Consider the following 19,321-nt stretch of genomic DNA (forward strand, 5'->3'; position numbering starts at 1 on the left):
AGTCGCTGCAGGTCTTTAACCGTCCGGGGAGACTGCATGTTGATTATAGCTTGAACCTTCTCCGGGTTAGCGTCGATTCCTCTCTCGTGCACGATGAACCCGAGGAACTTCCCGGAGGTGACATCGAAAGCGCACTTTGTGGGGTTGAGCCGCATGCTGTACTTGCGTAGCGTGGTGAAGGCCTCGGCCAGGTCGGCAAGGTGTGTTACGGCCTCCTGGCTTTTCACGATCATGTCGTCCACGTAGACCTCCATGTTTCTCCCTATTTGATAGGAGAACATCTTGTTTACCGTTCTTTGGTATGTGGCCCCAGCATTTTTCAGCCCGAACGACATGACTTTGTAGAAGTACACGCCTTGATTGGTAAGGAAGGCCATGTGCTCTCTGTCTCCGGGCGCCATCCTGATCTGGTTGTACCCTGAGTAGGCGTCCATAAAAGAGAGTCGCGCGTGACCGACCGTTGCGTCGACCAGCTGGTCGATCTTCGGGAGGGGGTAGCAGTCTTTAGGGCATGCATCGTTGAGACTAGTGTAGTCGACACACATTCTCAAGTTTCCATTGTGTTTCTTCACGAGGACTACATTGGACAGCCACTGAGGATATTTAGTTTCTTCTATGAAGCCCGCGGCTAGGAGTCGGTCCACCTCCTCTTGTATTGCACGCTGTCGGTCAGGAGCTTGGCGCCGGGCCTTTTGTTTTACCGGGCGGGCGTCAGGTGGGATGTTGAGGTGGTGCGCCGCGATCCCTGGGTCGACGCCCGTCATGTCCGATGGGGACCAAGCGAATACGTCGGCATTTTCCCGTAGGAGACCGACGAGTTGCTTCCGTTCTTGCTCAGGTAGTTCCGATCCGATCTTCACGGTCTGGTCTAGTCGGGCTTCTATCAAAGGAATGTCGACGGTGGACCCTGTCGGATGGGGATGAGGAGTCAGTTTTTTCGTTTCCCGCGGATCTGCCAGGGGTGACTTGGTCCTGGTTTTCTTGCCCAATGATACGGCGGTAAGGTAGCACCGTCGGGATTCTCGGGGGCTTCCCGTGGCTTCCCCGACTCCATCGTGAGTCGGGAATTTAATGGTCTGGTAGTAGGTCGAGACGACCGCTCTGACTTTGTTGAGGGTCGGCCGACCTAGTATGGCATTGTAAGCGGTAGGGAGGTCGATCACCAGGAAAGTGGTCATCACCGTCTTCGACCTCGGCGGGGTCCCCAGAGTCAAGGGCAAAGTAATGGCCCCCAGGGGCGATATTGAATCTCCCGTGAAACCGGTAAGCGCCGAACACATCGGGCTTAGGTTTATCCTGGCCAAGCCTAGCTTCTGAAAGGCGTCGAAGTAGAGTATGTCGGCCTAGCTCCCTGTGTCGACCATGATCCTCCTCATATGTGCGTTGGCTACCCTGGCGGATATCACCAGGGCGTCGTCGTGGTCGGGTTGCTCGGCAGCGCCGGTTGGGAAGGTAATCTCAGGATCCGACTCGTGCCCCGAGGCTTCATCGGGGGCGGCTCGAGCGTACGCCTTCCTGCCTGACGCAGAGCCTCCTCCTGATGTGGGACCCCCGGCTATCACATCGATATGCCGCTCGACGAGGCCCTCTGGGCGGGGAGACTGTTCTTTGTTCGGCCAGAGGTACTGGCTAAGGTGTCCTCTGAGGATAAGCTCCTCGATTTGCTTCTTCAATTCGTAGCATTGCTCAGTGTCGTGCCCGTGCTGCCGATGAAATCGGCAATATCTTGATCGGTCCGCGAGCTCCCGCGGGTTCCTCATCGGGTGAGGGTCCTTGAGCAGCCCTTTCCCCTTCTCGTGTAGGAATATTTCAATCCGGGACGAATTCAAGGCGGGAAGAGGAAGCCTTGGGTCGGATCTGTCCAACTTTCGCCGAGAGGCGGCGGGTTGCTCCTGACGGGGCGGCTCTGACTTAACCTTTTTGTGTTCCTCCCGCCTTCCAGCCATCCAAGTCTCCGCGGCGATAAACTGACTAGCACGCTGGTGCATCTCGGGGACCGCGACGGGGGGTCGCTCCACGAGCGACCAGAAGAATCTGGAGGGTCAGAGGCATGTCATGAATGCCTGCATCAAGAAAGAGGAGTGAGCGTCCGACAATCCATGGATTTGGGTCATAAATTGGTTCACAAAATGGGAGAGGGGCTCGTCCTCCTTCTGATTGAGCCCGAGGAGCAACGCCATGGACGGCTTAGGTCGGGCGTACGCCAGGAAGTTAAGCTGAAAATCTTTGGCGAGCTGGTCGAAGGAGGCGACGGTCCCTGGCTTTAAGCCGCTATACCATGTGCGGGCCGGCCCCTGCAGAGTCGTGGGGAATGCCCTACACATCATGGCGTCAGAAGTCCCGAATAGTGCTATCTGGGCGCGAAAGGCGGCCACGTGGTCCGTCGGGTCGGTGGCGCCGTCATACGCATCCAGGGAGGGAAGGCGGAAGTGCGAAGGGACCGCCTGCTCTTGTATCTCGGGGGTGAATGGAGACCCTTGGCGTCCGTCCACCCCGAGCTCTCCCTTTGACTTGCGGACTTCCTGTTGTACCTCGTCAAGCCTTTGACTGACAAGGCGTAGCTGAGCTCGTAGGGCATTAGTCGAGTCGGCGGTCGGAGCGTCGGGCTCGGGTCGACTCGCTGTGTCTTCTGCTTCTCGGCTCCCCGGCCGAGCTGCGGGGTTTTGAGGTGATACGGGGAGCTCAGGGAGTGGTGCGTGAGTCTGGACAGGGGTCTCCCGTTGTGGCAAGGGCCGGGTCGCGTGTGGAGGGGTCCGTTGGGAGACGATTGGGATAAAGGTCTGGACCATGCTGGTCAGGGTCTGGACTTGGTGGGCGAGGTCGTGAAAAGCCTCGGGCGATACTGACGGCGGGCGAGCGGGTGCGCCGTCGGGAGGCGTCAAGCCTGGGTCATTGAACAGTTGCCAGTAGCGTTCCGCCACCGCTGCAGGGTGTTCGTCGCGAGCTCGGTCCTGCGGGGGGTGTTCCCCCGAGGCGGGGAGCCCAGCGGGTGAGGACTCGCCGGGGTGGATTCGCTGGTCACCTGACATCTGGCCCTCCTTCTAGCGCCAATCTGTTACGGTAAGTAACTTTTTAAGCCGTGGCCTCGGGGTCGACGCGGCTCGGTTCTGGGGTCCGGATGTCGGGGATCTTGGGCGACGTCTCTCGGGGTCTCCCTACGGTCGGGATCGGTCGTTCGGGGTGGTAGATCGGGTTGGCAGCTCCGCAGTAGCGCTAGGAAGAGACCACCTCGCCTTCGTTCCTGCACACAGGTCGGGTCGGGGGCTCGGCCCGACCCCTCCGACGATCAAGTTAGCGATGATGTGGAGAGGGTTTTGGAGGAAGAGAAACCTCCGTGTCTTCCGTGTGTCTTCCCCCCTCTGCTCAGGATTCAGGGGTATTTATAGAGGAGGTTGGATGTTACCTGACGTAGCTGTCTGTAGGGCAGGATTGTACCTTCGGTGGCGTCTGACATTGCCACTGGGGCTGTGTGGGAGGCCGAGCTACTGCAGGGTATGGCGAGCCTCGGGGATCGTGTCGCTCAAGGGGATACTGTCATGGCGTGTCACATCACCATTTTTACCCCTATCAAGTTGTTTGGCTTTAAAGTTCATGAAACCTTCGATCATTCGTTCGTACACATGCAATCTAATTCGCACCGGTAATGCATGAGAACATGCGGCTGAACCACCCAAACCTCGTCTGCTTGGCCAAGCGGCCACGTCCGCCGCCAACCCTCTTGGACGAGAAGTCCTCCAGTGAGCGGTGCCTCCTGTGGCGATTCTGCTCCTGATGGAAACTCCCGAGCTTGATCGGCGGCGGCCGGAGGAACCTCTGGGTGTTGGTGTCACCAAACCACTGCGAAGAACCGGTCGAGAGGGACCGGTAGTACTTGCGAGCCTTTCTTCTCTTGATCGCCCTGTAGATGTATGGGATCAGTCCTTCCATTCTTTTCTCTGGTGGAAGTGTCGAAGGTTCTGTCAAGCCTCTCATAAAGAGGGAGAAGAAATCTGAGTTGACTTTGGATGCTTCTTGAGTGAATCCCTATGCCGCATTCGCTTGCAGAACAAGAAATTGTTGTCAGGATAAAGATGGAAATCTCCTGTCACCAACTGTCGTTAGAAAAGATCATGAATAAGATGAAACTGTCACATCCTAAATATTTTTTTTATAGCACCACAACTATCTTTAGGAAGTATATTCAGAATCAAATATATATATATATATATATATGTATATATATATATATGTATATATAGGTATATATATATATGTATATATATGTATATATATACATATATATATATATAATTTATTTATTAAATTATATATAAATAATCATATGTTTTATTAAGAAATATGGTGATATTAACTTAAAAATAAATTCAACTAATCTTACTTAAGCATTGAGGAATGTATGCTCTTATTGGAATTATCATTGTGAGGTCATTATAAAAATAAAAAATAAAAAAAAATTACAATAACACTAAAAACCCCTATTGTCAATTGTAAAATAAATATAATCAAAAGTCAATTATCTCATTAGCGTATATTAAATATTCGAAAAAATATATTTTGGATGAAGAAACTTTATCATACAAGATTAGTTTATGTTCTCCTAACAACGAATGAGAATAAACTTATATTGTTTCTCGTCTATTAAAATATGATTATGTTCCTCCCAACAATGAACGGAGGAACTGTCTGTTGTCACGTTTGACGGCTTACTAATCCCTAAAGGGAATTACCTTACGTAGGAAAACAATATCTAATACTGATCATGTGGATGAAATAATATATTAAAATATTTCTTTTAAATATCATTAATATCAAATAATCTCAATTGATCTTTAATTAACTTGAACTATAGTTCAATCGATCTAATTAAACTCAATTTAATTAGAACCGATATAAATAGATCTCTAATCTTCAAATCTGATCCAATTCAATCACGGTTTAAACTCAAATCAAACAAAATAAAAATAATTTGCTAGACCACATAATATTGGGTTAGGTTGGGTCAATTCATGCATTGATCATATGTAATACACATGACTACATATGCACCACATCGGGCTGAGCCAATTCATAGCCCATGGATTGGTTATGTTTACTGTATATAATTTCTCGTGTTAGATTGAACCGAGTAAGCCTATAGGCTGGGGCTTGACTTATTAGCAACGCTTAGCTTGTTAATTGGGCTTGGCCTATAGGTTATGATATGACTTATGAGATAAGCATGACCTGTTGTCTGGTCTTGGCCTGTGGACTATGGCCTAGTGTTGGGTTGAGCCTAGCATGTTGGTTGGGCTTGGCTTATTGATCGGCCTAGTCTACCGAATAATTTCAACTCAAATTCTAACCAATTCTTTCAATTTTGAATTACAACGAAATTATAATTAAGCATATATTCATTAGCAATAAGTTAATGAAATATAATAAATAATAGTAAACTAAATGATTAAACTGCATAAGCAGAAAATAATATTCTTAATCATGTATAAATAGAAAATAATCAAATATTATACATTCATATCATATGTATTTCTACTATTTTTATCTATTAAAAATTTTAGAAATACATATGACATAAATAATTTTAACATGTTTTAATCATAAAATAAAATTCTAAACCTCTAAAATAATAAAAGAAGATTTTAGAAACTTCATATAATATGTTTTAATCTAAAACTAAAATTTTTGATATTTAAAGAAATAAAAAATATTTGAGAACTACATATCATATATTTTAATTCAATAATAAAATTTTAATCATTTAAAGAAAATAAAAGAAATATATTTTTCAAGAAAAGCAAAGGAACTTACCTTTTAGGATGTAACTCATCGTTTCTCAGGTTTAGCTTATCGAGAATCGAAAAAGAGGAATCATTCCCCTTAAATAGGAGGAGGTGAGTCATTCATATAAGGAATTTTTTTAATTTTTATATTTTATTTAATATAAATATTTATTTAATATTTATATTTATTTAATTTACTAACAAAAAGATATCACCCTACTTGAAATGTTATATAATTATTTCCTAAATCTTATTAGCAAAAATAAAAAATAAAAAATTATGCCTATATTAGGGATTTGATTATATTTCTCTCCTCTTAAAGAAATTTGGTCCAATAAATTAGTTTATCTCAAGAAATTATACAAAGAAACTATTCACTCTATCTTTATCTCTTTCCCAAGTTGATATGAATTATGTTACCAATTGATCTTTATCAAATATATAACTTTATTCCTAAGAATATGCTCTTTTCTTTCTAAGATTCGGATTGATTGTTCTATAAAGGTGACATCATCTTTTAATTATATAAGTTAGTAATATATAACATAGGATATATCTCTAATATATCTTTGGAGCACAGAGACGTGGCTTCAGATGTTATCCAAATCTAGGGGTAATGCCAATATGTATGTTATAGGTTTGATCTTATTTAAGATCTCAAATAAGCTAATGAATCTAGCAACTAACTTTCGTCTTGCAAAGATATTTAGTTTTCTCATAGAAATAATAAATTATGAGAATTTAATTACCGAGAGTTCTTGCATATTGGTGTTTGAATTGTTTGCTGTTATCTTTTTTTGAGGGTCGATAATGTGATCCTCCATAGGTGCAATACTAAAATATTAATTTTAATCCTTTGCATGTTACACGATAGCTCGATTGAGCACTTAGTATATTTTAGTAGAATTAATAAGACTTTCTAATTGGTGGACGTAGTCTCCTCTCCTTTAATATTCATTAAAGGTAATATGCGGAGAGAATTAGTTTTATTAGATTTTATTTTTATACAGAATCATAATATATTTTCATAAATATATCCAAAATTAATCAAATAAATAAGCATTAAATCATCCAATTGAAGCGTTGACCCGAAGGATTGTATGATGTCATAAGTTTTATTATTTAGATGGTTTAATTATTTCTTTAAACTCATGTCCGAATTTTCCCAGTCATCAAATTTTCTTCGACTACAATTACAAATACAAGCAACAAAACAAGACTTTTTCTGTTTTTGCTTATATATTTAGATCTATTTGTTCCATCTCTAATTTTGACTTGGTCTTCTCCCAAAACCAAGAGTTGCTTGCATCGTTCAATGTTCATCATCGCACAGGTGATTTCAACAACCAACTTAATCTTAACTCAACATAATTCGATCATATCTTACAAACAAGATTGCATAATTTATGCAACATCAGAAGGAATTCTTCTTCCTCCTCCTCCTACTAAGGAGACTTTATGACATGAACAGATCATTATAAGAAGACTTGCATCGAAAGGTACATAAACACAACTTGTCTTCAAAGTTCATGAAATCTTCGATCATTCGTTCATACACATGCAATCTAATTCGCACCAGTAATGCATGAGAACATGCGGCTGCTCCCAAACCTCGTCTGCTTGGCCAAGCGGCCATGTCCGCCGCCAACCCTCTCGGGCGAGAAGTCCTCCAGCGAGCGGTGCCTCCTGTGGCCATTCTGGTCCTCATGGAAACTCCCGAGCTTGATCGGCGCCGGCCGGAGGAATCTCTGGGTGTTGGGGTCGCCAAACCACTGCGAAGAACCGGTCGAGAGGGACCGGTAGTACTTGCGAGCCTTTCTTCTCTTGATCGCCCTGTAGATGTATGGGATCAGCCCTTCCATTCTTTTCTCGGTTGGAAGAGTTTGAAGGTTCTGCCAAGCCTCTTATAAGGAGGGAGAAGAAAGCTGAGTTGACTTTGGTTCCTTCTTGAGTTAATCCGCATGCCACATTCGCTGGCAGAACAAGAAATTGCTGTCAGGATAAAGATGGAAATCTCCTGTCACCCACTGTCATTAGAAAAGATCATGAAGAAGATCAAACAATGCAACAGTCAATCACTTGGCGTATAATAATCACCCAGACGAGAAATGAGCTCTTGGAGTCTCCCTCTTGATGAAGCTTGCTTCATGCCGTCTCAACACTGCTGTTCTCATCATTGGCGGCTCGGGGTAGCGGGTTTCCATGGTCCCGAAGGGACAGAGCCGTGCATGAACAAGCCTCCTTGGTCACCTAACTCTTCACTGATCACCAACTCTGTTTCTTCAGACCCATGCCTCCACATTAGAATTCCATGGAAGGTGCAATAAATTAGTCAAGCAAAGTGATCTAATCCTTTCCGATGTGGATTTCTTTCCACGCTCAGCTGAAAATAGAATGCAGACAGTAGCAGTTCTACAGAATAATCAGCCATCAGGTGGAAGAAGCTGACCACCTTATCACTCGAGTCAAAGAAGCTGAAAAGCGTGAGTCGAAACAAAGTGACCTGAAACAGATGCATCAGTCAAAGTAAATGATCTCCTCCTTCAAGCCTGCTTGATGAAACTTCCAGTCACAAGTCTTTCATCTTAGTTTGTATTTGCTTACATCTAAGCTGGTCAAGACAGTTTGCAGTGTGAATTCAGCAACTGATGAATTCATGATATATCAGGTTGACATCAAACCTCCTTGGAAATTTCCAACTGTAGTTAATTTGCAAGTTGGATGTTTATTATGCAAACAAAGTAGATTTTGCACCTGGAGATGCTACAGATCTTGTTTATTCAAAGGATATCTTGATGGTACTGACTAAATTCAATGAGTACATGAACCTGGCACTAAAGCTATCCAGTTCTAGGAACAAGTTGACATGCTAGTTTCATATGGTAGTTTAATTTCACCCACAGGAAGAGCTAATGGTTTTTTTGTTTTGGTCACTGGTTTCCTGAAAGCTCTTTGCTGTGGATGCGGTTTTGCTGTCTTCTCTGTAGTAGAACTTTATTGGCAGTGACATTGTTCACTGATCTGTGTTTCATGTGGACTTTGATGCAGCTAGAAATTAAATTAAAAATGTTTAACTTATATCAATTGGAAAACTTTGGTTCAATAAAATCATATCAAAAATATGTTTAACTTAAAAAAATAAAAACGTAATGATCAATTTATAATGTAAATAAAAAGTATAAAGTAAATATAAACTAGATTTTATAGTGGTTCCGTCATCTCCACTTACGTTCACTCCTGATTTTTCTTCACTTGAGGTCATCGGTTTTCACTATCGATCTTCTTTCTAACGGATAAATATCAACTATTCTTACGACTCTTTGGAGAGAATTTTTACGCCTCTTTCTTTCAGATCTCACTATTCTTATAAAAATCTTTCATCTGTAAGAGGAAGAGACTTACACCACACTTTTTTCTGAAGTATATTTTATCATAGATTTATAGATTAATTCCAAAATTATTTATTTTGCTGTTGCAGAAATTGATCATAAGTAATTGCATCCACATGGGAAAACCCGGTCCAATTGGGGCATATACCTTTCGACCGGTAAAGTATCATGCTGTTCGTGGGATCAATGGTTCATGACACGAATCACGATGAACTCGTTTCTTCGACGCCGCAATAGCTTTGTCTTCGCTCACGGCATTAGTCGTCACTTAAGTCGTAACGGGTTTGACGGAGCCGCGTTCTTGCCGGGGTTGCTAACGACGTGCAGAGCACGTGCCGCGATCGAGCTTACATGTGGAGCGAAAGCAACCGCGCTCCCCCCATCGCACCGCCGCGCGTGTCGCACCGCCGTGACCTCTGCGTCGTTTCCGCGTGGTCATCATCAGGTACTGCTGGCACCGGATCTTCTTCTCCTTGCTCCCTCTAATTTCTCTCCAGTCGATCCTCGCCATCTCCATCCTCAGTCTGCCCAATCCGAGGCCAGAAAAGCAACAGATTGATCCCAGCTTTGCGTCTGTTCCTGATCTCGGTGCGTGATCGTTACTTGCCTTCTAGGTGTCTGTCAAATCTTTTGATCATCTCTTTCTTTCATCTGTTATTCTGTAATTAGGTAAAATATACTGACGATCGTCGGGCGTATTGAACCGATCTTGAAGGTTCTGGATGATGTTACTCATCTCGTCATGCTTTTAGCTTCCAAGTGTTTCTTGGCGTCTGTTTTGGATGGATTTACCCTACCGATTTTGGATCTGAAAAAGAAATGAACTCATTTAAGTGTATCGTTTTGTTTCTCTATTTCTTTACGTTAGGATAAATGTTCTTTTTATGATTTAGATCTAATAATCATCTGTCTTGAATTTAGTTTGTATTAGACGATCTTTTTCTTTATGTTTTAGGCATGGCATCCTCTGATGACCCAAGAGTTGTCGAAAGAGAAGCCAAGGAGAAAAAGCACGAGAAAGATGAGGGGCATGAAGAAAAAGGGGGTTTTTTCGACAAAGTGAAGGACTTCATTGAGGATGTTGGTGAGAAAATTGAGGAGGCGATTGGCTTCGGGAAGCCAACTGCCGATGTTGCTGCCGTCCATCTACCATGCATCAATCTGGAGAAGGCAGAGATTGTCGTTGATGTGCTGATCACGAACCCTAATCCCATCCCGATTCCCCTCATTGATATCAATTACTTGATCGAAAGTGATGGGAGGAAGCTGGTGTCTGGACTGATCCCTGATGCTGGTACGATACATGCGCATGGCTCTGAGACCGTCAAGATTCCGGTGACGTTAATATACGATGACATCAAGAGCACTTACCATGATATCAAGCCTGGAAGCATCATCCCTTACAGAGTCAAGGTTGATCTCATCGTGGATGTGCCTATTTTTGGGAGGATCACCCTGCCTCTGGAGAAGACTGGTGAGATTCCAGTACCATACAAGCCGGACATTGATGTTGAAAAGGTACACTTCGATAAGTTCTCCTTTGAGGAGACAATGGCATCCCTGCACCTGAAGTTAGACAACAAGAACGACTTCGACCTGGGGCTCAATTCACTGGATTATGAATTTTGGCTCGCTGATATCAGCATTGCAAGTGCAGAGCTAAACAAATCGACAACGATTGAAAAGAATGGAACTACAACAATGGAGATTCCTTTCTCTTTTAGGCCAAAAGACTTCGGCTCTGCTCTTTGGGATATGATTAGAGGAAGGGGTACTGGTTATTCTATGAAAGGAAACATCGATGTAAACACTCCATTTGGACACATGAAGTTGCCAATCAGCAAAGAGGGTGGAAGCACTCGCCTTAAGAAGGGAGATGATGATGATGGCGAGGTAAGTTAGCTTAGTTGTCATCCTTTTCCCCTTAAAAGACACTTATATGTGTATGTGTGACTAATTTCAACGATGGACTGCATCTGCTTGTTGATTTTGTTAGACATATACATGTTAGTGCTAAAATATCACTAGCTGTTGATGAGTAGTACTTATGTGAACTGTCAACATGAAAATAGTTGTCATGTTTTGAATGCTTCTTCCTGGACATTTTTTGTTGTTTGGTGCAAAGCCTGTTGAGAGCAGTCTGTGCACTAGCTGACATAGGCAAAAAGAGAGAAAGAATTCTAGCAGTTAATGTAAGAAAATTTACAACCTTGTGTACCAAAGCGTCTTGCGTGATATCTTCAAGATGACATATATAATTGGTAATAGATTTCAAGGACATGAGTAAAACACTTACATTACAGAAGCTTTACATCTGAACTGACTTCTTGTGTTTGTTGGTTTGAAAATTATTTGTTAAAGATAGACCAACCAAAAAAGATGAAACACTGAGATATATAATTAATGAAGAATGATACTCATCTAGGTATGACAAAAAGGATATGAGATCAAATGCTAGCATTTTTTGTCTTTCATTTTTGTTCTCTAAGACACATTCACTATAAATACCATAACAGATTTAGCATTTTAGGTTTTGCGGGACACCTTAGTTTGTTAGTACATGCATCAACCAAGATCTGAAAATGATAGCTTTTTGAAGTGGCTATATAGAATTTGTCCTCAAGACAAGTGGAATGTTTGTGAGGATGGTATTTAGCTGATACTTATCCAACATTACAACGCTCAAGGATATGGATTCTTATTGTTAGATAAGATCATGCGAACCAGAGAAAACTTCAAACTTCATGGCTTACAACTAATGCAGATTATTTGTGTACTAAATCTTTTCTGTGTCAACAACTGATGTTCCTCTTGCTAGAGATTGCTTTCCATAGAAGATAATTCATTATCAGATGGTGCTTCTGATCCTTGGCTTCTTTCTCAAGGAACAACTAAATTTCTAAAATGAACAGAAACAGATGGCATCTTTTACCAAAACATCAGTTCGGCAAGTCCATGCATCGTCTCCTTGTTTGACTGGCTGATTTGTTGCTAACCTTTCTGTAATACCTTTATGCAGGATTAGAGCAGAGGTGTGGAAGATTTGCAGTTAAGATGAATTGAGATGTGAAAGTAGATCAATATATAGCTGTATTTCCGGCGATATATGAGTTCTGTAAAAATCATGTCCCTTGTCTTGTCCTGTTCTGGTATTTCAACCCACTTCAGGGATGGTATTTTGACCCTTATCCCTGTCAAGAACTGCTGTTTATTAGCTAATAAGCTGCTCATATATAGTCTGCTCCTACTTTTTGCTCAGACTGGGCTTTACGGAGTTTGTAGCATGCATAAGCTGTTGTGTAATGTTTACCCACATATATATAAAATGTTTACCCACATATATAGCAAATACATTGAGAGGAAGAGTCATAGATATAATATGATTTCTTTGTCGATTATAAAATATTAAGTATATTAATGAGAGAATATTCACTAGATATCATGCATTTAGCACATCCACAATTTTTAACCGATGAAAGTTTCATGTGTCAAATATCGATCGCCGCAAATAACAGTCATAAAACAAAGATCAGTCGTATAGAAACACTATCTCCCTCATTTTCTCTTAAAGAAATTAGTCGGGGCCAAAAAATGTTCCAAGATTCGTGACCGGTGATGCAACGGACGGATGGCTCAGTCGGTAAAGTTCCACGTAGGATCTAATGGCGTGACCGAGCCGGCTAACGATTGGTGCTCTCGTGTCACCCGCTTCGCGTGGAAAGATGCGGCTTCGTTCCCTGCTTGCAAACCAACACGTGCGATAGCAACGCGGCCAGCAGGCGCGATTGCAGGCTGCCACGCAACGGGCTCCACAGCCAGTTGAAGTTACAGTGGAGGTAGATGGGACGGGTATATGAAACCAGGTAACCGGGTCTCTGGTCTTACTTAAACAGAGAGCTCAAAACCAGATCACTGGTCACCTCCCCTAACCGGTAACTTGACCGGCCGACGTTGCACATTGTAACGGAGCAACGCTTCGAGTACTCCATTCTTAACCAGATTCGTTTTCCCTGCCACAAATTAAGTCCGATCTGGGTTTTCCTTCAATCAAAAGAAAGGTAATCGAACGTGTCGGTGATTGAAGGATTGCGACCATTATATATCTTCCGCTGGAAGACAATAGTAACAGAAATGGAGCTCCGAACCGCACCCAACTAATGTTAATACCAAAACCCCCAACCAAACACAAAACTCTCTCCCTCTCTCTCTCTCTCTCTCTCTCTCTCGTAATTGAGCCGGGAGTTGAATCTCTCCATCGCTCCAAGTCTCCCACCCTAATCTAATCTTCTCGTCGATGAAATCAAAGCCCTAGTCTCTCTCCTCGCTCGAGCCCTTTCTCCGTCATCTCGTGGACTATATCCCGCTTGAATCATTGTTTCGTGGCCTCGATTTCTCTGCCGCTGGCTTGTACCCGATTCGAGCCATGGAGGGTGGCGGAGGGCCTCACAGTTCTCGCACCGCGGAGGAGGTCTTCCGCGACTTCAGAGGCCGGAGAGCCGGCATGATCAAGGCGCTCACAACCGGTTCTTATCGTTTCGTTTTTACGGACGTGCTGCACTTGTTGGTGCTTTTCCTCGAAATTAATGTGTTTAATTGCTGCTTCTGGTGGTGCAGATGTGGAGAAGTTCTACCAGCTGTGCGATCCAGGTGAAACGGTCGTCCCTTTCTTTGGTTTATACTCTTTGGTTAGGGTTACGCCTCTCGGTTTTGTTAGATCCATGGTTTGGTCCTCGATTTCTAGTGACTTCACTCGATTTATCAGATAATTTGGTGATGAATGATTAATGGAATTTCATGTTGTTTTGTTTGTCGGTCTAGTGGTAATTGGTATATTACGTTAGTTTGTTATGCATTTCCTGTAGTTGGTCAAAGTTACTCGCATTGTATCACTTAGTTGATGTCCAGATCAGTTTATATAGAGTTTACTAAGGCCTAGCTTGCATAGGAAAATAGTTGCTTGAGTTAAACATAAACAGAAGGCATATTTGAAGGATTTGGCTAGTGGACAGGAAAACTCAACTATGATAGCCAGTTTTGTTTAGTCTTCTGTGTTACCCTTGTCCCATCTTTTTCAGTTTATATAGAGTTATCCAAGACCTATAAACAGAAGGCATATAATCAGGATTTGGCTAGTGGACAGAAAAACTCACCTATGATAGTCAAATTTGCTTAGTCTTCTGTGTTATCCTCGTCCCATCTATTTCATTTCTTGTTTTTCTCCCTTATTTAGTCTTCTTTCTTTCTTTACATATATGGCAACAACTATTTCACTATTATTTACAGTCTAAAGAATCATCAGGTCATACCTAGAATTAGTTGAATATGATTTGTTTCATTTCATCATACTTATTTTCTATTAATAATTAATACGGTCCTGCTGCTTCACTTAAAAGCAGTTCATTGTTTTTATCTATTATTCAGATAAATGGATGTTGAATGATTGAAATTTGTTTGTTTTCATCTCTGCTTGCTCTGTTTGGTGGAATGTATCTATTAACCTATTGTGCATACCCTGTAATTAATCTTGCTTTTGACTAAAATCAGACTCTCTTGAGGATGTTGATGGTTAGGCCAATTTTAGGCACTTTGAGGGGCTTTGTGGTTTCTCATCATTTTGTTTGTGTATTGCTAGAATGATATTCTAATTGAGAATGTTCCATTTAGAGATGCAGTGCTACCCTTTGGTACCTATGATTGCAATTGAAGTTGCTTTTGTTTGGTCTCATTCAATTGGAACATATTCTTGATGTTTGGAAATGCTGCATAATGGTGGTGTTTGAATTTATCATCACATTTGCGGAATAGTAGTCGATTTTTTAGATATTGAATTTTAAAATTATTTTTATTGGTCAAATTTGATCCAACCAACCTGATTTGATTTATCCTACTGATCCTGCTGGATTGTCAACTTGCTGATCCCAATACTAATGCCAAATTTTGGGAACTATTGTCAATATTTCTATCCAAGTACAACCTCTTATTAATCAGGTAATCTAGTAAATCATTTTTACCACAAACCTCCTTAAAAGAGTAAATTTATAAGCATGATTGAGATGGGTCTAGGAGGGTATAATTAACTCATCCTTGAGTCAACTTAATCAATTACACACTCCGATCACTGACTCCTAGTCATGTTTTACTCATATTGACATGATTTAACCCATATTATCAACCAAACACGGCATGATTAATATGTAAATCTGATCACAACACATTTAACATGTTAACCTGACTATTGAATTGGTCAATCAGGTTGCTGTGGTCAAGAACATTACATTGGTTTATGCCATAAACCCATTTAAGCTCAACCAGAATATGCTTTTATTGTCAGGTGTGTGACAAGCAGAGTCTGTCTAGGGCTGTTACCAATAAGATCCCACAAGTACCAGGATACAAATCTGATTTGAGAAACAACATCTGAGCTGGAAGCAGGGAAAATAGCTTAAGAAATCATTACAAGTTAAAACAAGTAATAAATGACAACATGTACAAAATAACTACTATATGAGTTGGACTGTGTTAAAATACTATATAATATACATTATTGTTATAAGATTTTGGTTGTTTATGTTGATACATTTCTTTTTTCTTCCAATAATTAATAGTAATGCACAATTTTGTATACAAAAGGGAAGGATGCAATTCATAGATAGAGGTAGCATAACTGCTGATATGATAGTTGTGAGTTTCTCAATGACCATGGGTGTCCTATTGAATTGGTTTGAACAAGCGTCAAGTATCCCACAAATCTTGAAAAGGGACAATATTAATTAATTGAGTATTATCATAAATTACAGAAAGCTAACAATGAGAATTAACTGAAAATCACATGAAAGAATTGGAAAACTGATCAACAGATACATTTCAATTGAAGTTACTGAATAACAATCAAAGTAGACTAGTTTACTGAAACGTAAAACCAATTATGTCAAATGTGAACTAAACTAATTCCAAGTTGCATCAAATACTTGGTATAACTATATGTTCTCAATAATTTCTGATTCTTCTGCCATTTTTCTTTTCGAATGGATCTTGAATTACTGCATGTTGTAGTATCAATACAAACATTTAAAGTAATCTTCCGTTAGAACAATTTACCCCTTTGATATCTGAGTTGTCTTCTACAATTACAATCCATTCCGTATGATATACTATTGTGAGCTTTTCCTTTTAGATATGTAGAAGAGCTTTGCGTCAGGATATTCCTCGGTGTTTTCTGGAACTTATGTTGATAACCACATACTTTAGCATGTATTGTTTAGTTAACAAAGTGTTAAATGTGACTGCTTATGATTTGATTATATTTGCAGAAAAGGAGAACTTATGTCTTTATGGGCTTCCTAACGAGACTTGGGAAGTAACCTTGCCTGCTGAGGAAGTACCTCCAGAACTTCCTGAGCCAGCCTTGGGAATTAACTTTGCCAGAGATGGCATGGAAGAAAAGGACTGGCTTGCCCTAGTTGCAGTCCACAGTGATGCATGGTTACTTGCTGTTGCCTTCTATTTTGGGGCACGCTTTGGATTTGATAAGGAATCCAGGTAAGGTTTATCTGGTTTGAGCTATGGAAAGTCACCTTAGCAATGATGCCTTTGTCGTCAACTTAACAATGTTGCCTTTATCACTTTCTGTTACTTTGTTCTTATTAGCAAGTTCCAAATGTTGTTGATCTGTTCAGTATGAATTTAGTAATTAATCTATTCCTTCCAAAGTCAGATGCACATCAAGCTAAGTAGCTTTTCTTAATTATGTTATACTTTAACCATATAAGCAAGAACATCTGCTTGTTTGCTTTGACATCTGTAAGATTGAGAATTTTTATATAGTTGTACTACGTGGTTGATCTTTGTAGTTTGCTAAACCCATATATGAAAAAATTGCCTAAATTCGTGTGGTTTCGGTTGTCTTAGCCTTATCAAAAGTGTTGAGGGTTAAATTAACCCTTTGGAGTTAAGGGTTAAATGAACCTTGTCAAAATGAGTTCCATTTCGATAATGCAGAATATAATAGCCCTAGAAAATGGTTGGTTAAACGACGCTTGGTATTCTGTTTTTGTTTTTCCTGATATAAAATAACCCATTCCTCTTGAACCCAAACCAAATGCAGCCTAGCTTCAAGTTACGTAGAGATTCAAAAGAAACAACTTTCTAGCCTACCCCATCTTTTACACCATGTTGTTCATGGAGATGGTATGCTAACAAGTCTAAATTTGTAGGAGGTAATGTTATGTAGTTGGTTCACTTTCAAAATTCGTGTATTGTGGTCTCAGTGCAGTGTTGATATGGACTGTAAAAGTGCATATAATTTTGCCTTCATTGCTTTCTTTTTAACTTGTCATCTCAACTTCAATGAATTAATTACTTTTTCACAAAAATAGAAACAGTATTAAGAAAAAAGGGTCAGTTCTGCTTTTGTTTATATATAGTGCATCTGAGACACCCGTGACTTGCTGCAAAGTTGGCCCAAGTTCTTTAAATGGCTGTTGCCGGTGAATGTGACTAGAGCAACTCTTCTGTTTTCTTTCCATTATTTTTTGTGCAGTGAAGCCAGGCTTTACAACTAATTATCCTGATAGAACCTTGCCTGTCAACTAGAGCAAATAATTCTGGACCATTATGCCCTATTGTATATTTTGTGAAACACACATAGATGGACAACAATCTGCTATGTAAGGCCCTGGATTTATTTGCTTTATAACATTGAAATTAATTGTTGCTATTAGGCTTTATGAATTTAGAGTATATGCATATAGCTATCAGAACTTATGATTGCTTGGGTTTACATGGTTGCAGACTCTGGTTGTTTTGATATCTGGCTTTTCAGTTGCTATGAGAGTGTTTTTATTCATACATGGCATATATTTTATCATATGTTTCTGATAAGAACTTGAACTCTACTGTGGCTCTCTCCTTATTGGAGTTACTGAATTATGGTGTTATACTATAGGATATAATTTGTTTATCTGTATTTTTTAGCATTTTTAGAAGATTCCTTGTTAGGAAATTGGAAATTCATGATATCATTTTCCCCTGTGGTGTTGTAACTATCACAGGAGGAGGCTTTTCAATATGATTAACAATCTCCCCACCATATTTGAAGTTGTAACTGGAACTGCCAAGAAGCTGTCTAAGGAGAAGACCTCTAATAGCAGCAGCAAGAACAAGCCCAACTCAAAGACGGTAAATTCTTCTTACATCACGTTTTTATTCCTTCTTATTTTGTCTGTTTATTTGCAATATTTGCTGCCTGTATGTCTTCAGCAGTCAAGACCGGCTGAGTCCCAAACCCGGGCTTCAAAGATGCATTCTCCAAAAGAAGATGAAGATAGTGGTGCAGACGAGGAGGAGGAAGAAGAAGAGGATCACGAGAACACTCTATGTGGTGCATGTGGAGACAATTATGCCAATGATGAGTTTTGGATATGCTGTGACATGTGTGAAAGATGGTTCCATGGGAAGTGTGTCAGGATCACCCCTGCCCGAGCTGAGCACATCAAACAGTACAAGTGCCCAAGTTGCAGCAATAAGAGGGCAAGAGTATGAAACAAGCGTTTATTTTGGGTAATTTGCTAATTCTTCAATGACGTTGGAAAACAAATTCCAAACAGCAGACGTGCAAAGCCTGAGTTGTTTAGGTTCTAGACTTTTGTTTCTCGTGTCCTTGTTCACTATTTTGTTAGTCGTCTCTTTGAACGAGAGCTCGAGTGTGTGTGTGTGTGTGTTAGAGAATCTTTAATTTGCTTAATATAACTTGGTAGTTAATGTTAGGGGCTCAGATTTAGTGGTGTTGTATTTTTAAAATGAAAACTAAATTAGGATTAGTGTGGTGGTGATGAGAACCTTTGTTTTAATGTTTTTTCCTCCCTCTGTTTTCCTGACACCCCAACTTCTTCATGTTATATGGTTTCGAAAGCTGGAAATAAGCTCCTTTTTCTAATTGATGCGTTTCCTGCCCACTGCTCTAGGATAAATGAATGGTTTTTCCTCAAGAACTACTTTATGGATGAGCTAAGTATGATTTTTTTTTTTTCTCTTCCTTCTTTGTAAGTAGTTGGCCCTTTTACCCCCACTGTTTTTGTGCAATCTATTGAAAATATGTGTAGTATTCTCATTAGGAATATGTTCAGAATATCAAACGGCGCGCTGTTTCCATGAATC

The 19,321-nt window shown here is 41.0% G+C and overlaps 2 protein-coding genes and 1 long non-coding RNA gene across 5 annotated transcripts; 2 read left to right on the forward strand and 1 right to left on the reverse strand.

Moving 5' to 3' along the window:
- Positions 1-7,114: 7,114 nt before the first annotated feature.
- On the reverse strand, positions 7,115-8,386 carry LOC135589232 (uncharacterized). The gene is made up of 2 exons (XR_010476659.1): positions 7,875-8,386; positions 7,115-7,750 (listed from the first exon to the last, which is right to left on the reverse strand). It is a non-coding gene; the product is annotated as an uncharacterized LOC135589232 (long non-coding RNA).
- Positions 8,387-9,478: 1,092 nt separating this feature from the next.
- Positions 9,479-12,424, forward strand: LOC135588703 (desiccation-related protein At2g46140-like). 2 transcript variants are annotated; one of them, XM_065080969.1, is made up of 3 exons: positions 9,479-9,611; positions 10,122-11,059; positions 12,186-12,424. In XM_065080969.1, the coding sequence occupies exons 1-3, from the start codon at positions 9,518-9,520 to the stop codon at positions 12,189-12,191; spliced, it is 1,038 nt and encodes a 345-aa protein (XP_064937041.1). In that variant the 5' UTR covers positions 9,479-9,517; the 3' UTR covers positions 12,192-12,424. The 2 variants fall into 2 exon arrangements, with proteins under 2 accessions (XP_064937041.1, XP_064937042.1); XM_065080970.1 differs by having other exon boundaries at positions 9,539-9,754.
- Positions 12,425-13,336: 912 nt separating this feature from the next.
- LOC135588704 (PHD finger protein ALFIN-LIKE 6-like) lies at positions 13,337-19,041 on the forward strand. Of its 2 annotated transcripts, none has more exons than XM_065080972.1 (5): positions 13,337-13,689; positions 13,781-13,813; positions 16,477-16,705; positions 18,217-18,343; positions 18,428-19,041. In XM_065080972.1, exons 1-5 carry the CDS (start codon positions 13,590-13,592, stop codon positions 18,704-18,706), a joined length of 768 nt encoding a protein of 255 aa, XP_064937044.1. In that variant the 5' UTR covers positions 13,337-13,589; the 3' UTR covers positions 18,707-19,041. The 2 variants fall into 2 exon arrangements, with proteins under 2 accessions (XP_064937044.1, XP_064937043.1); XM_065080971.1 differs by having other exon boundaries at positions 13,341-13,689; positions 18,425-19,041.
- The last annotated feature ends 280 nt before the right edge of the window (positions 19,042-19,321 follow it).

The sequence above is a fragment of the Musa acuminata genome, chromosome BXJ1-8 (assembly GCF_036884655.1).
Source record: "Musa acuminata AAA Group cultivar baxijiao chromosome BXJ1-8, Cavendish_Baxijiao_AAA, whole genome shotgun sequence".
NCBI lineage: Eukaryota > Viridiplantae > Streptophyta > Magnoliopsida > Zingiberales > Musaceae > Musa > Musa acuminata.

Excerpts from the sequence above, each read along its gene's own strand:
- LOC135588704 (XM_065080971.1), top strand. The coding sequence starts at position 13,590 with ATGGAGGGTGGCGGAGGGCCTCACAGTTCTCGCACCGCGGAGGAGGTC. Across the intron at positions 13,690-13,780 it reads GATCAAGGCGCTCACAACCG|ATGTGGAGAAGTTCTACCAG; the intron begins GTTCTTATCGTT and ends CTGGTGGTGCAG. Across the intron at positions 16,706-18,216 it reads GGATTTGATAAGGAATCCAG|GAGGAGGCTTTTCAATATGA; the intron begins GTAAGGTTTATC and ends TAACTATCACAG.
- LOC135588703 (XM_065080969.1), top strand. The coding sequence starts at position 9,518 with ATGTGGAGCGAAAGCAACCGCGCTCCCCCCATCGCACCGCCGCGCGTG. Across the intron at positions 9,612-10,121 it reads TTCCGCGTGGTCATCATCAG|GCATGGCATCCTCTGATGAC; the intron begins GTACTGCTGGCA and ends TTTATGTTTTAG.